The sequence below is a fragment of the Neofelis nebulosa genome, chromosome 8 (genome assembly GCF_028018385.1).
Source record: "Neofelis nebulosa isolate mNeoNeb1 chromosome 8, mNeoNeb1.pri, whole genome shotgun sequence".
Classification (NCBI taxonomy): Eukaryota; Metazoa; Chordata; class Mammalia; order Carnivora; family Felidae; genus Neofelis; species Neofelis nebulosa.
The window spans coordinates 140066238-140081605 of NC_080789.1; the positions used below are offsets into that span (position 1 = coordinate 140066238).

General features: G+C 59.6%; 1 protein-coding gene across 5 annotated transcripts in view; it reads right to left on the bottom strand.

Annotated features, from left to right (window-relative positions):
- Nucleotides 1-15368, bottom strand: part of PFKP (phosphofructokinase, platelet) — a 55813-nt gene that overhangs the window by 18715 nt on the left and 21730 nt on the right. For all 5 annotated transcript variants that reach the window (XM_058682026.1, XM_058682024.1, XM_058682028.1 and 2 more), the window contains 8 exons: nt 13679-13756; nt 10493-10682; nt 9440-9605; nt 6581-6625; nt 6360-6468; nt 3707-3802; nt 2471-2563; nt 1761-1886 (listed from right to left, as the gene is read on the bottom strand). In XM_058682026.1, the coding sequence (XP_058538009.1) occupies nt 1761-1886; nt 2471-2563; nt 3707-3802; nt 6360-6468; nt 6581-6625; nt 9440-9605; nt 10493-10682; nt 13679-13756 (903 nt within the window). The remainder of the gene's footprint in view (nt 1-1760; nt 1887-2470; nt 2564-3706; nt 3803-6359; nt 6469-6580; nt 6626-9439; nt 9606-10492; nt 10683-13678; nt 13757-15368) is intronic.

Here is a 15368-nt window from a genome sequence, read left to right on the forward strand (position 1 = left end):
CACACGCAGCCATCCACACTCACACACACAGGAACACGCACACGCAGTCGTGCCCACTTGCACACACAGAAACGTGCACACACAGCTGTGCATACTTGCACACATAGACACATACACACACGTGAACACACGCAGCCGCACACACTTGCACATACAGAAACATGCACAAGCAGCCACGCACACTTACGCAGAAACATGCACACATAGCCACGCACAGGTGCACTAGCAGAAGCATGCACACACATGCACACACGTAGCCGCGCACACTTGCACAGAAACATGCATACACGTACACACGTAGCCATGCACACTTGCGCACACACAGCCATGCACACACAAACACGCACACATACACACAGTCGTGCCCACTTGCACACCCAGAAACACGCACACACGTGAACACACAGCCACACACACTTGCATACAGAAACATGCACAAGCAGCCATGCACACTTACACAGAAACATGCACACGCATGCACACACGTAGCCGCGCACACTTTCGCAGAAACATGCATACACGTACACACGTAGCCATGCACACTTGCACACAGCCATGCACACACAAACACGCACACATACACACACAGTCGTGCCCACTTGCACACCCAGAAACATGCACACACAGCTGTGCATACTTGCACACACAGAAACACGCACACACGTGAACACACACAGCCGCACACACTTGCATACAGAAACATGCACAAGCAGCCATTCACACTTACACAGAAACATGCACACACGTAGCCGTGCACACTTTCACAGAAACATGCATACACGTACACACACGTAGCCATGCACACTTGCACACACACAGCCATGCACACAAACACACACATACACAGCCATGCGCACTTACACACAGAAACATGCACACGCAGTCGTGACCACTTGCACACACAGAAACGTGCGTACACAGAAACACGCACACACTTGCACATACAGAAACATGCACACTTACACAGAAACATGCACACGTAGCCATGCACAGGTGCACAGCCAGAAACATGCACACAATATACACGTGTAGCCGTGCACAAACACGCAGCTGTGCACACACACACATACATGCACGCACACACTGCCATGCACACTTGCACACACAGAAACATGCACACACGTAGCCATGCACACTTGCACACACATTTATTCACTCCAAAGCCTTCTGGCAATTACGTTTCTACGGCCACTTGCAACAAGTCCAAGACTGAATTGCTTCATCACCTCTCTGCACAGGTTATAAAGTACAAACGCTTCAGAGCCACCGGGAAGGCCAAATAAAAGGACAGTAACAAACAGGCCTCGGAAAAGACAAGACACTGACAACGTCTGATGCAGCTCGCTGCCGCCTCACGTAGTGCCCAATTGCCTCGAAAACCCCAGCCCGCTTTGCTGCATGCAGGGGCCCCACCCCCGGGGCCCGAAGGAGGCCGGTGCACCCCAGGATGTCACCCCAGCTAGCCATTCCAGCGCCACGTCTCAGATGGGAATGTCCTCGGGGACAGAGGACAGGGGCAGCTGCCATTGGAGAGGCTCCGCCCCGTCCACCGCACCCCGTGAAGCCCCCCCCCGGATGCCTCACGGACCCGCGTCCCGACACATCTCGTCTTGTTGGCAGAAACGGGTGATGTGCACACGCTCCTTCCCGACAGACGGAGCTCATCTTTGGGGAGGTTCCGCTGCGCGCTGCCTCCGTCCTGGTGTCACCAATCCCCTGCCTCCCCCACGGGCAGCGGCCAGCGTCCCGGGCGAACTCACCATATGCACACACTCCACCAGGGGCAGGCGGACGGCCTGGTTCCCGCTCAGCGACACCACGCAGGCCGGGGTCTCTGGGGTGGCCTGGAGAAGGGCGACCACGGCCTCCACCCCCATGCGACTGGCCTGTAAGTGACAATTGCGAAGGTCAAAGGCAAGGTCACGGGTCCAGGCAGCACGTCCACCAGCTCCGGGGAGGCACGACCGTGAGCAGACGCACCCGTGAGCAGAGGCCTGGCCTGTGTTCAGCCGGACCCAGCGTGCCCCCATCCCCCCGTCCCCCTGGCATGGGTCCTGATGAGCTCCTTACGGTCTATCCTATCATGTTTAACCCACCGCCAATGGGGAGATTTCGACGAGATTTCGACCCCACTAGGAGGTGGCTGGCGGGGGGCCCTGAAGGGGGCTCCGAGGTGCAAAAAGCAACCAGACCAATACCCACGAGTCTGGACTGGCCTCTGCTGACCCTGGGGCCTGCGTCTAGAAACCTGCATGCGTCCCCCTCCTCCTCAGCACCCCCTGTTTGGGGGTCCTCCAGCGTCTGGGTGACGGGGGGCCGAGCAGGTCTCCAGGACGAGCCACGGGCTCTGCAGGCAGGGACGCTCTTCACCGGATGGCCACCGGATGGCTCTGTGAGCGTCGGACTTCCCGGTAACACGTTCCTTCTCGCTCGTGGGGGGAGGCGCCCCACGACGTCTATCCTCACTCACCAAAATCCTGTCAAAGGCCGAAGGAGTCCCGCCTCTCTGCACGTGTCCAAGGATGGTCACCCGCGTGTCGTACCCCAGCTGCGTGACCACAAGCTGTGGGAAACAGAGCGACACAGGACGTCATCTCGTGCTCTGTGCCGGGGCTGGGGACTCGGGAGTCCCTTCCTCGGACCTACGCGGGGGAGACTTCCAGTGTCTAAAGTTCGCTTCCTAGAGGAACGTTTAGGTGAATGGTGAGCTGAGATCAGGGCACATCGTTACTAATACCTTCTGGAAATGCAGACATTTCCCCCCCCAGTCACCGTAAGTCTGCACAGCTGTAAATGAAAAGCACAGCGTGGATGCCGTGGTCAGCCACAGGGTGCCCCCAGGGCGGCCCCACGTGAGCGTCGCCGGGCCGGGCTGCCATCCACACTCACCCCACTTACTCCTGTACCAGCAACGGGCCAGGCCAGGTGGCGCCTGTGGTCCTTCCTGCTCTTGTATCCCATGATTCAATCTCAACTTTGATTAAGCGGGAAAAGGAAAGTCTCTGATCTTATTGATTACTTCTTGTCGATAATGGCAGATAACTTTCCCAGACAGATCCCCCTGTTCTAATACTCAGCTGCACGGCTGGTCTGGGAAGGAACGAAAGGCAGGACAGAGAAACCAGTTCGCAAAGGCAGCCGGTAACGTCCTTTGCCCTGATGGACAGCTTCAACCGGAGGCTGCCTGCCCGTCTGTCTGTCTCCCCCGCGTTCTGTCCAGACATGAGCCATCGCCGGCCTAACGGGAGAGCCGGCCCATCCCTCCCGTCCGGGGTCCTTGTGACAAGCCAGCGCCCTCGGGTGAGCCCTGCTGCAACAAGGCTGCCCTGGAGGCCGGACGCAGCACGGGCGTGAACCCAACAAGGCAATCTTGTTTGTGAGAACACTGGGGCCCGACCCCTGTCGCTGGCAGGCAGCTGGCGCCCAGAGCCGGGACCCCCTGTCCCTGTCCCTCCCCCGCTGCGTTTCAACTGTCAGGGCGGCTCCCAGGCCTCTGGGAATATTGAGGACAGTACGCGGGAGCCGTGGAGTCTCCTGCCATTAAAAGTTATTATGAGTCATTACCAAAACATTTTTAAACATCAGTAAGAACAAAAAATGTTTTCATGATAATAACACAACGTTCCAAACGCGAACCCCACCAGCCTTGTTAAAATCCCCCACTTCTAGGCTGGCGCCTGAGAATTACGAAACCAGACACACTCACCTCCTTGATTTGCTCAGAGGTAATGGGTTTATTTTGGGTGTCGATGGCGCCTTCCGCCACAATGATGATATTCAGTCTTTTCTTCCGGGCACGGTTCTAGGAAAACAGGACACCAAAATCGTTTTTAACAAGAGACAAACCCAGGGCCCTTTGCCCCAAACGCACTGGCCTCTTTCCAGGTAGAGATCTTCACCCAAGTTTGCACACGGGTCACCAACTACCGCGGGCGGGTGAAGGTGCTCTGGGCAAGTGGGGTCGGGGTGGGGGAAGGCTGGTCACCCTGGACACAGGCCAGCATCCAGGTGACCCCAGGCTGGGGACCACGCTCGTTTGCCATCTGGTCCCAGAAGGTGGTGAGCTCAGCCATGGGCCCCAGCAACGCGTCTATACCGCAAACCAGGCTTCTGATCTCCTCCTGAAGCCAGAGCCTCCCACCCACTCACTGTGAACCTGGTAGGGAATTCCTGCCCCTGCAAAGGGAGCACGGAGCCCCAGGCCTGGGCGGGCAGGGGGAGCACAGGGCCCCAGTCTTGTGCAGGGGTGGGGGGAGGGGAGCACAGAGCCCCAGGCCCGTGCAGAAGGCGGGCAGGGGGGAGGGTCGCACAGAGAGCACGCACGTGGGGAAGCCGCACCTGTGCGGGACCGGCCAGCCTGGCACTGAGCCCACACCTGCTGTCCCTGCAGCCCCCTGCGGGGGGGAGGGGGGTGTCACCCAGCGATGTGCTGAAACCACGGTCAGCAAGGACATTGTCTACCGAGTCCCAAGTTAAGGACCCTCCCGGGGAGGCCGGGAGACATCACACAGGTGGGCAGTCCCTCCGGGGCGGGGGGGGGGGGGGTTGTCACAAGGACACAGGCTGTTTGCTGCGGGGTGGTTTTCTCCTCTACTAGACAGATACTAAGCTGCTCTACTTGGAGGAACTCAGATGTGCGAAGATGTGGTCGCAAGTGATTACGACGTGTCCACGAATACGGGATTGGCCACGTGGCCACACGCTACCCACACTCACGTGGGGAGGGAGGCCCCGAGTCCCGAACAGGGCACGGCAGGAGCCCTGGCTCCCCACTGGGACCCGTGCACCCACGAATCCCCCCGGGTCACTAGGAGCTGAAGCATCTCCCCGCGGCACAGCGGAGGATCCTGGGGCCGGGGCCCGAGCCCGGGTCTTGCCTTGGGGAGGCCTTTCCGATTTCAAACCCAAGTAGCCAGAATCTGGCGGACGCTGTGAGGTGTGCTTCCTGGGCCCGTTTATCGGACGAGACATTTGGGGAAATGCTCCCAGCTCCACGTTCACGCCCGATAAAACTTCCTCGCAGACAGAACGATCAGTGTTTCGCCCTCAGTCTGCCGACACCTAACGCGGGGACCCCACCACGTTCTTGTCCTCGTCCCAGCTCGCAGTGCCGTTTACAAAGTCTGAAACCCAAGGACGTTTGCAGAGAAGACCACACGGTTACGGAAACGACGGGCAAGGCTAAACACGAGCGCCCACCCCCCAGGTAACAGCCTCACCGCTGCCCCTCTGACCCGCTGTGCGCGGCCCCAGAGCAGGCCCGCGTCTCCTCGTCCCGAAGGCCAGAACGTGGCCCGAGATGGCATGGTCCTGGCCAGGCCGGGGGCAGGGGGACCGGTGGCGGGCAGGGACGGGTACGGCCTCCGGTGGGGGGGGGGGGGGGGTGGTGTGAGCCACGCAGAAGCACTGTGCTTCTCACGCAGCCAGCCACGTGTGGCCCCACGCCAACGGGCCGGTGGGGGTGCCTCCCACGTCCCCGGGTCAGAGGCGAGAAACACCGAGCACGTCTGCTATGTCACTGGTAACGCCCGTACCCGGGACATCGGTGGCTTCACCAGTCTCCTGCCTAAACTTCATCTTCCTACGTGCGGGGCTCTTCCCGGCAAGGGCACGGCGTCCGTCAGGAGTTTCTTACGCTGTTTTTAGGTCAGAGCGTACTCGGTCTGTTGCCCAGAGTCCTTTCTCGGAACCCGTCACGTTGAAGGTGACGGCAATGTCTTAGCGCACACGTGTCCCTGGTGCGCCCTCGGCCCAAGTGTCTGCTAAGTATGACCATCAGTGGCCTACGCCATACGCTTAAAGACATCCCCGCAGGGCAGCGGTGACACGGCAGGGAAATTCACCAGGCACGGGGACTCTGTCCTGAGAGCTGACCCCGTGTGCCTCCCCGGAGCTAATAACGCACGGCGGGAGCCACAGACGTCAGACACGAGGACGGGAAAAGCCTGGTTCTGGGCGACCGGTAAACGATCCAACCGGAGGCACGCCCAGAGGGGCGGGGGCCACAAGGGGCAGCTGGGGGGCTGTGAGCTGGGCCGCACGACGTGTGCAGAAACGGTCAGAGCGCAGGTCTGTTCACGCTGGCAAGCGCAGGAGGAACAGGAAGCAGGTTTCCTCCCCAGGTTCGACTTCTTTTACGGCCACGGCCTCCACCACCTCAAGCACCAGCGGCCGCCGTGCAGGGAGAACACAAGGAGCCAGCAGGCCCTATGTCCTGAGCTCAGCCTCGCTTCAGAGCCCCACACTTCCCACGTGTCTCCAAGTCCGTCCCAGCCGGAAATCCCACGGCTGTCACCCGTCACGGTTAGAGCGGTGTGGCCGGAGCCACCGCGAGGCACGGGAAACAGGACGCACGTTACCTCCGAGAGCTTGATGCACATGTTCTCCTGCCAGCCTTCTTCCGGGGGAGACTCTGGAAGGAACACCCAGTCTGCCCCGCAGGCCAGGGCGCTCACCAGGGCTAGGTACCTATTTGGAAAGAGCGGTGGCTTCGTAAGGCAGCAGCGGGCTCCCGCGTGGACCGGCCAAGGAGGCCAGGCTGAGGGTCCTCGCCACGCAGACGGCACCCGCACATACGTACCCGCAGTGTCTCCCCATGACCTCAAGCACAAAGGTCCTCTGGTGGCTGCAAAAGACACGGAGGAAACATCCACTTACCACCCCTGGGAACAGCATGAAAAGCACAAAGAGAGGCACTGCGACAGCCAAGTTAGAAGCAAAGCCTGCTTCATGCCGATGGCAGTTCAGAGAGCGCCCACTTTCTACAAGATGCTACACCGCAGCCCAGAACGCCCACCAGGGGACCTCCCGGGTCGGGACTGAGGTCTGCACTGCAGCCCAGAATGCCCACCAGGGGACCTCCCGGGGTCGGGAATTAGGTCCACACCGCAGCCCAGAACGCCCATCTCGAGACCTCCCGGGGTCGGGACTGAGGTCCACACCGCAGCACAAAACGCCCACCAGGGACCTCCTGGGGTCAGGACTGAGGTCCACACCGCAGCCCAGAACGCCCATCTCGGATCCTCCCAGGGTCGGGACTGAGGTCCACACCGCAGCACAGAACACCCATCTCGAGACCTCCTGGGTTGGGACTGAGGTCCACACCGCAGCCCAGAACGCCCATCTGGGGACCTCCCGGGTCGGGACTGAGGTCCACACCGCAGCCCAGGACGCCCACCAGGGGACCTCCCGGGGTCGGGACTGAGGTCCACACCGCAGCACAGGACGCCCATCTCGAGACCTCCCGGGGTCGGGACTGAGGTCCACACCGCAGCACAAAACGCCCACCAGAGGACCTCCCGGGTCGGGACTGAGGTCCACACCGCAGCCCAGGACGCCCACCAGGGGACCTCCCGGGGTCGGGACTGAGGTCCACACCGCAGCCCAGAACGCCCATCTCGAGACCTCCCGGGGTCGGGACTGAGGTCCACACCGCAGCACAAAACGCCCATCTCAAGACCTCCCGGGGTCGGGACTGAGGTCCACACCGCAGCACAAAACGCCCATCTGGGGACCTCCCGGGTCGGGACTGAGGTCCACACCGCAGCCCAGAACGCCCATCTGGGGACCTCCCGGGTCGGGACTGAGGTCCACACCGCAGCCCAGGACGCCCACCAGGGGACCTCCCGGGGTCGGGACTGAGGTCCACACCGCAGCCCAGAACGCCCACCAGGGGACCTCCCGGGTTGGGACTGAGGTCCACACCGCAGCCCAGAACGCCCATCTGGGGACCTCCCGGGTCGGGACTGAGGTCCACACCGCAGCCCAGGACGCCCACCAGGGGACCTCCCGGGGTCGGGACTGAGGTCCACACCGCAGCCCAGAACGCCCATCTCGAGACCTCCCGGGGTCGGGACTGAGGTCCACACCGCAGCACAAAACGCCCACCAGGGGACCTCCTGGGGTCAGGACTGAGGTCCACACCGCAGCCCAGAACGCCCATCTCGGATCCTCCCAGGGTCGGGACTGAGGTCCACACCGCAGCACAGAACACCCATCTCGAGACCTCCCGGGGTCGGGACTGAGATCCACACCGCAGCCCAGAACGCCCACCAGGGGACCTCCCGGGTTGGGACTGAGGTCCACACCGCAGCCCAGAACGCCCATCTGGGGACCTCCCGGGTCGGGACTGAGGTCCACACCGCAGCCCAGGACGCCCACCAGGGGACCTCCCGGGGTTGGGACTGAGGTCCACACCGCAGCCCAGAACGCCCACCAGGGGACCTCCCGGGTTGGGACTGAGGTCCACACCGCAGCCCAGAACGCCCATCTGGGGACCTCCCAGGGTCGGGACTGAGGTCCACACCGCAGCCCAGGACGCCCACCAGGGGACCTCCCGGGGTCGGGACTGAGGTCCACACCGCAGCCCAGAACGCCCACCAGGGGACCTCCCGGGGTCGGGACTGAGGTCCACACCGCAGCCCAGGACGCCCATCTTGAGACCTCCCGGGGTCGGGACTGAGGTCCACACCGCAGCACAAAACGCCCACCAGGGGACCTCCTGGGGTCAGGACTGAGGTCCACACCGCAGCCCAGAACGCCCATCTCGGATCCTCCCAGGGTCGGGACTGAGGTCCACACCGCAGCACAGAACACCCATCTCGAGACCTCCCGGGTTGGGACTGAGGTCCACACCGCAGCCCAGAACGCCCATCTGGGGACCTCCCGGGTCGGGACTGAGGTCCACACCGCAGCCCAGGACGCCCACCAGGGGACCTCCCGGGGTTGGGACTGAGGTCCACACCGCAGCCCAGAACGCCCACCAGGGGACCTCCCGGGTTGGGACTGAGGTCCACACCGCAGCCCAGAACGCCCATCTGGGGACCTCCCGGGGTCGGGACTGAGGTCCACACCGCAGCCCAGGATGCCCACCAGGGGACCTCCCGGGGTCGGGACTGAGGTCCACACCGCAGCCCAGAACGCCCACCAGGGGACCTCCCGGGGTCGGGACTGAGGTCCACACCGCAGCCCAGGACGCCCATCTCGAGACCTCCCGGGGTCGGGACTGAGGTCCACACCGCAGCACAAAACGCCCACCAGGGGACCTCCTGGGGTCAGGACTGAGGTCCACACCGCAGCCCAGAACGCCCATCTCGGATCCTCCCAGGGTCGGGACTGAGGTCCACACCGCAGCACAGAACACCCATCTCGAGACCTCCCGGGGTTGGGACTGAGATCCACACCGCAGCCCAGAACGCCCACCAGGGGACCTCCCGGGTTGGGACTGAGGTCCACACCGCAGCCCAGAACGCCCATCTGGGGACCTCCCGGGTCGGGACTGAGGTCCACACCGCAGCCCAGGACGCCCACCAGGGGATCTCCCGGGGTCGGGACTGAGGTCCACACCGCAGCACAGGACGCCCACCAGGGGACCTCCCGGGGCTGGCAGGGACATCTGCACCGCGGCCCGTCCCAGCCGAGCGCCCGCTCCCCAGCTCACCTCTGGGCAGTGGTCATGATGGCGTCCACGACCTCGATAATCCTGTGCAAGGCGGAGTCAGTGCCGATGGTCATGTCAGTGCCGCAGAAGTCGTTGTCGATGGAGCCAACCATGCCCACGACGTTGAGGTAGGCGTGCTTCTGCACCTCCTCCCCGTCGATGTCGCCTGCGTGAGACACAGACCGCAGGCCCTGAACACGGGCCACCCCCGAGACAAAGCCGCCACTCTGCCCCGGTTTCCCACATGTCGTTGTGTTTTCTGAACAAGCTCAGTCTGCGCGCTGAGGGCACGGCAGCCAGCCTGCGGCCGGGAGATGACACCAGCCGGGCACAGGGGCTCAGCGCAGAAAGGGAAGGGGGAGCACGCTGCGTCCAGCTTTAGTAAAACCCGACTTCTCTCCGTCGGTAGCCTTGGGCAGGCGTCCCTCCGTGTGAGGGGGGGTCACTTGCAGAGACCCGGGAGCTTATGGACTTTGCGTGTGCTCCCGCGGATTTCTCACCGACGTGGGGGGTGGTGGTGGGGACCCGCTTCCGGGTCTCGGGAGAGAGCTGCCGAGGGGGGCGCGGGCAGGGACTCGGCGGTGACCCCCCTGTGCCGCCAGAACCTGCTGTGGGCCCGAGTGCAGCGGGCAGCAGGTGCCGCGGGACCTGACGGCCACCCTCCCATCCACGGACAGACGGCGCAGACTTGGGGCCCCTGCTCCTGCCAGCTTCCCACCCGTCAGAAGGGGCTGCCCCTTGAGGCCATGAGCTGCCGCGGGCCGTGTCGGATGCCAAGCCTCACCTCCGCATCAGCACCCTTCCAAGGTATGGGCCGCGGAACACAGAAGGTCCTCCGCTACAAGTCACCTCAAGTCTCACAACAAGGCAAACACCGGGGGGTCCCTGGCAGAGCCGGACGCATGGGGTGGTGGACACCCGCACCCTCACCTCCAAACGCCCCGCGACAGTCAGCTGGGCGGACGCCTGAGTTCAGAGCGCTCCGACGGGAACGGCAAATGAACGGAGGGAACAGAAAACCCCCCCGGGGGACAGGCGGGCGCACAGACGTACCATTTTCGGCCAGCTCTTTGAGCAGCCCGCTCCACTCCTTCCGGAAGATGTTGGCCCCGGTGAGACTTCCGTCCCCGCCGATCACACACAGGTTGGTGATGCCCCGTTGAACCAGGTTCCCAGCGGCTTTCAGCCGACCCTCCCGGGTGCGGAAGGCCTTGCAGCGAGCACTGCCTATGATGGTGCCTCCCTGGAAAGAAACCAGACCACGTGTCCGTGCCTTCTCCCCGCAGGAGCTGACACGGGGCGTTACCAGCGCGTCAGTGAACACGCAGAGAACACAGGAGCCCGCAACATAACCCAGCCGTCGTCCCCAGGCCGGGGCTGAAGCAGGACGGCGGGGGCGGCCACGCCCCCCACCCACCGAGCCTCCCACGGGTGGGCGCGGGCCAGCAGCTGTGACCGGAGAATGGGCACGGCCAGCCGCCCGGGCACCAAGGCCCCCGTTCTCCTGGAGCTCCCCATGCGGGCAGAATAGAAACCTGTGAGCCAAAGACATTTGTGTCTCAACATCTCCCCCCGCTCCCCCCGCCCTTTTTTAAAGGCTAAGTCGTCAGAAAACTTCAGTTGGATCACCCACATTTCCAGGAGAGACAAGTCAGGGTTTTCACACTTGGGTCTCTCAAAACTGAAAGACCCCTAGTCACGAGTTAAAAGAAAGCAGGGGCGCCTGGGGGGGGTTCAGTCTGTGAAGCGTCCGACTTCGGCTCAGGTCATGATCTCACGGTTCGTGAGTTCGAGCCCCACGTCGGGCTCTGTGCTGAAGGCTCAGAGCCTGGAGCCTGCTTCGGATTCTGTGCCTCCCTCTCTCTCTGCCCCACCCCTGCTCATGCTCTGTCTCTGTCTCTCAAAAATAAACATTAAAAAAAAATTAAAGAAGTAAAAAATAAATAAAAGAAAGCAGGATTTCTTTACATACATCGTGAATTCACTTATAACACCTCCATTTGCACACAATCCTTCACATACGGGCTCAGTTCATAAGGCACAGTGCTCTGCACCCCAAGGAGCCCGTGCCACTGACGGGAAGTATGGCGGAGACAGCGGCACGGTGTGGCCCAGCAAAGGTGAGCCAGGGCGGAAGGTGCTGGGCAAGGACAAAGAGGGACTGGTCACTCTGATGTGACCGAGAGCGACTCGAGGGTCCTGGGATTGCTGACAACTGGAGGTCAAGCGGGCACAGCCCATAAACACCGAGGGGCTCGCGGGGCCTCAGGAGCTAAGCCACGACTGAGGATCGCCAACGAGTCGCCCTCCGCGCCCCGCACAGCCCCGCCTGGGTTCCTATCTCCCTGGGCGGTGGCGGCACCAGACCGGAAATGGTCCTGTCACACGTGGGTTTGCTGCCTGGAATTCAGAAGACGCGTCCTCATTTTTTGCAAATAGCGTTCTAAGTGCTGACGGCTGTAAAAGTCCCTCCGGCCTGTTTCCGGGGAGGGCAAAGGATAGGACCTACGAGTGTGTAACCAGCCTTACAACGTACACCCGGCGATCCTCTCCCCACCGGGGGCCACGGAGATGTAACGCACCTAGAGCGTGATGTAAGTTGGGGCACACAACGTGCTGATTTGATACATGCACGTGTTGCGAAGGGATCGCCACGAGAAGGCTCACTGACCTGCTTATCTGTTCACGTTCGCTTTCTTTTGTGGTGAGAGCGTTTAATATCTACTCTTGGCAACTTTCAGTATCATATCATACAGCGTTGTTAAGAGTTTTTAAGGCCTAGGACACGGTGATTCAACACACATCTACACTGTGAAATGATCGCCATAACCAACTTCATTAACACCTCCATCACCTCCGTAACCTCTGTGCGTGCGCGTGTGTGTTGAGGACGAAGATTTACTCCCTTAGCAACTCTCGAGTGTACAAAACAGAATTATTAAGCATAGCCACCATGCTGTACGTTAGGTCTGGAGGTTACTCACCCCCAACCTGGGAGTCTGTGCCCTTGGACCAGCGACTCCCCGTTTCCCCCACCCCCAGCCCTGGGCGGCCACTGCTCTGCTCTGTTTCTGCGGGTTCAGCTTTTCTAGATCTCACCTGCACGTGAGACCATATGGACGTTGTCTGGGTCTGACTCATCCCCCCTCAGCACAACACCCCGAGGTCCGCCCGTGCTGTCCCGAGTTGCGGGATTTCCTTCCTTCCTTACGGTGAATACATTCCGCTCCCAGTCAGACACCATCTACTCCGTCCGTCCTTCTGTTGCACGAGCACCTTCAGCGAGAGTCTATCAGTCTGGTTTCTTTCTACTGAAAAACGCTCAACGTGAGCGACACGTTAACGTGTCCATTTCAACAGGCCGGAACCACCAGTAAAGACCCGTGTTGTGAAATCCATTCTTTCCCTGCCATCCATTTTCCACCGGTTCGGGCCTTCACAGAGCTACGGTGTTTGGGGAATTCATCAGGCATGAGACATCCGGGCAGGCTCCTTTTACGTTCTGGGTCGGCACCTGTCTTGCCTATAGCAGCACGGTCCCACGGCTGTGCACAACCAAAGCCAGCAGCCACATCTGGCTCAGCCCGGCACAGGGAGCTGTGTTCCCACTGAATCCCGCAGCCCTCGGAGGCCGCCAGCGGGGATCGTTCCCAGGCCCGGTGACTCTCGAAAATCCAGCAGGCGCCAAAAAGCTGAAACTGCCTCAACATTAATCCGGCCTTAAAAAACCAGGAACAGGGACGCCTGGGTGGCTCAGTCGGTTGAGTGGCCGACTTCGGCTCAGGTCATGATCTCGCGGTCCGTGAGTTCGAGCCCCGCGTCGGGCTCTGTGCCGACCGCTCAGAGCCTGGAGCCTGTTTCAGATTCTGTGTCTCCCTCTCTCTGACCCTCCCCCATTCATGCTCTGTCTCTCCCTGGCTCAAAAATAAATAAAATGTTAAAAAAAAAATTAAAAAAAAAAAAACAGAAACAAACCCGAAATCCACGACAAGGTCCACAAGTGAACCCCTGCTGTCACGCGTGACTCTCCAGTGCAAGAATAATCCTCTGCTGGCACGATGCAAAGCGTGTTAAAAAGTTCAATTAAGCCACCGATTGAGGATGTGTCCCTACCACAGAAGTGGACCAGGGTGGTAATGCCAGCCAGCATGTTATCACCGGAGCCGAAGGACCAAAGCTTTCCCACTACAAGAGTGACTTACTTTGGAGACACAGGGAGCATGGGAAGTGAGCACATACCACTTGCAGAATGCTGGAGACGCTTTCCCAGTTGGCTTCCACGATGTTACTGCCGCCATCAACCATGCCTTGGTAACCCTGCGGAAAGAGGGTGGACATCCTCGTAAAAAAAAAAACAAAAAACACTGGGTTCAACTCTACTGAGACAGCAGATCCACCTGTACATCCTGTGAAAAAGTAAGGCGAGGAGTGAGGAAGGACTCTGAGCCCCTAGGACCCCGGCGGCTCCGAGCAGGGCGCCACCCGTGCTGCTTCTAGGCGGCAAATGTGCACAAAAGCTTCCTCAGTCTAACCCCCAACAAATGGGAACTTCTTGCCAGACTCGTCCGGGGCCCTACGGGGACTAAGCCAGTTTGCCTGTCACCTGACAGGTCCACGCAGGCTGAAAGGGGAGATACTTCCCCTAACACTGATCGTAACGTGACAAACTCACGTGCAAACAGTGATGTCAATCGCTGCGTGTGCAAGAAAGCATTCCTGTCTGGGCCTCGGTTTCCCCGGGCCGCTATCCATGCCGCTCTCGACACACACGCCGTCCCGTGTTCGGCTTCCGAAAAGCACGGCTGAGGATCACCACAGCCATCGGTCCGCCTCACCCTGTGCTTAGCTGCATCTGACTCGCCGGAGGGGGCGGTGAGCCAGCGGGGGTCAAGGCGCCCGAGGACCAGGACCTTCCGGCTCTAAGGGCATCTCGCTTTTCCCCAGAGACCGCACGAGGTCGAGGAAGACAGACACACCCGTTTACATCTTTACCGCCCAGACTCTCTCCCCAGGACACTTAACCTTAAAAAGGAACAGGCACTAAGCACTTTGAAAGTTGATCATAATAGATTGTTATGGTGGATTCGTATCTCCTACCTTCGTGGAGGTCAAGAGGAAGGAAAAAAATAAGGATTTTTTCAAAATGAAATGGCCCACCGAGTAGGGACCGTGTGTGAAAGTTAATCAACAGGGCAGGAGCCTTTACGGGCAATCGCTGTGTGAACCTGTGCTTACGAGTACAGATTCCCGTCAAAAATATGTTCCCGTATGATGTAACGTACGGTGTTAATACACTGTATCATAATAATATATGATACACGTTAACATATTATATCGTATACCATGGCATACGATACATTACTGTTATCTTTACATCTTGAAACATCGTATTATAGAACTTATTATTTCTATGTTATATAGCGAGAATACATACATGATGCATGTCTATAAATTATACAGAATGAACCTGCCTTCAACCTCTCTGTTCTTTTTCAGTCCAGACCACCTCTCTCTTTCCTGTTTGTCACACACATAACACCAGGCTATCAACACACACCTGTGTCTGTGTATATATTTTTATAGGCTATATAGATACACATTGTACGTAACACGTAATATGTTGTGTACAATATACAACCATATACATTTACAAAATAGCAATATAATTACAATCATAAATATAGCAAATACATACTTTATATGTTACACAGAACATACATTGTATGTAATCTATTATAGTCACATAGTGTTTTACACCATATAGTATACGAACATCTAAATACACATACACCCATGCATGTGTCACAGTCTGGTGTTCTGTGTGACAAACAGCAGAGGGACAAATGGAATGGACTAAAGTGGGGCAGAGGAGCCGTGAGCAGATTCGCCTTGGAGCTGGCGGGCCTCCCCCACGCCTCCTGTACTGAGG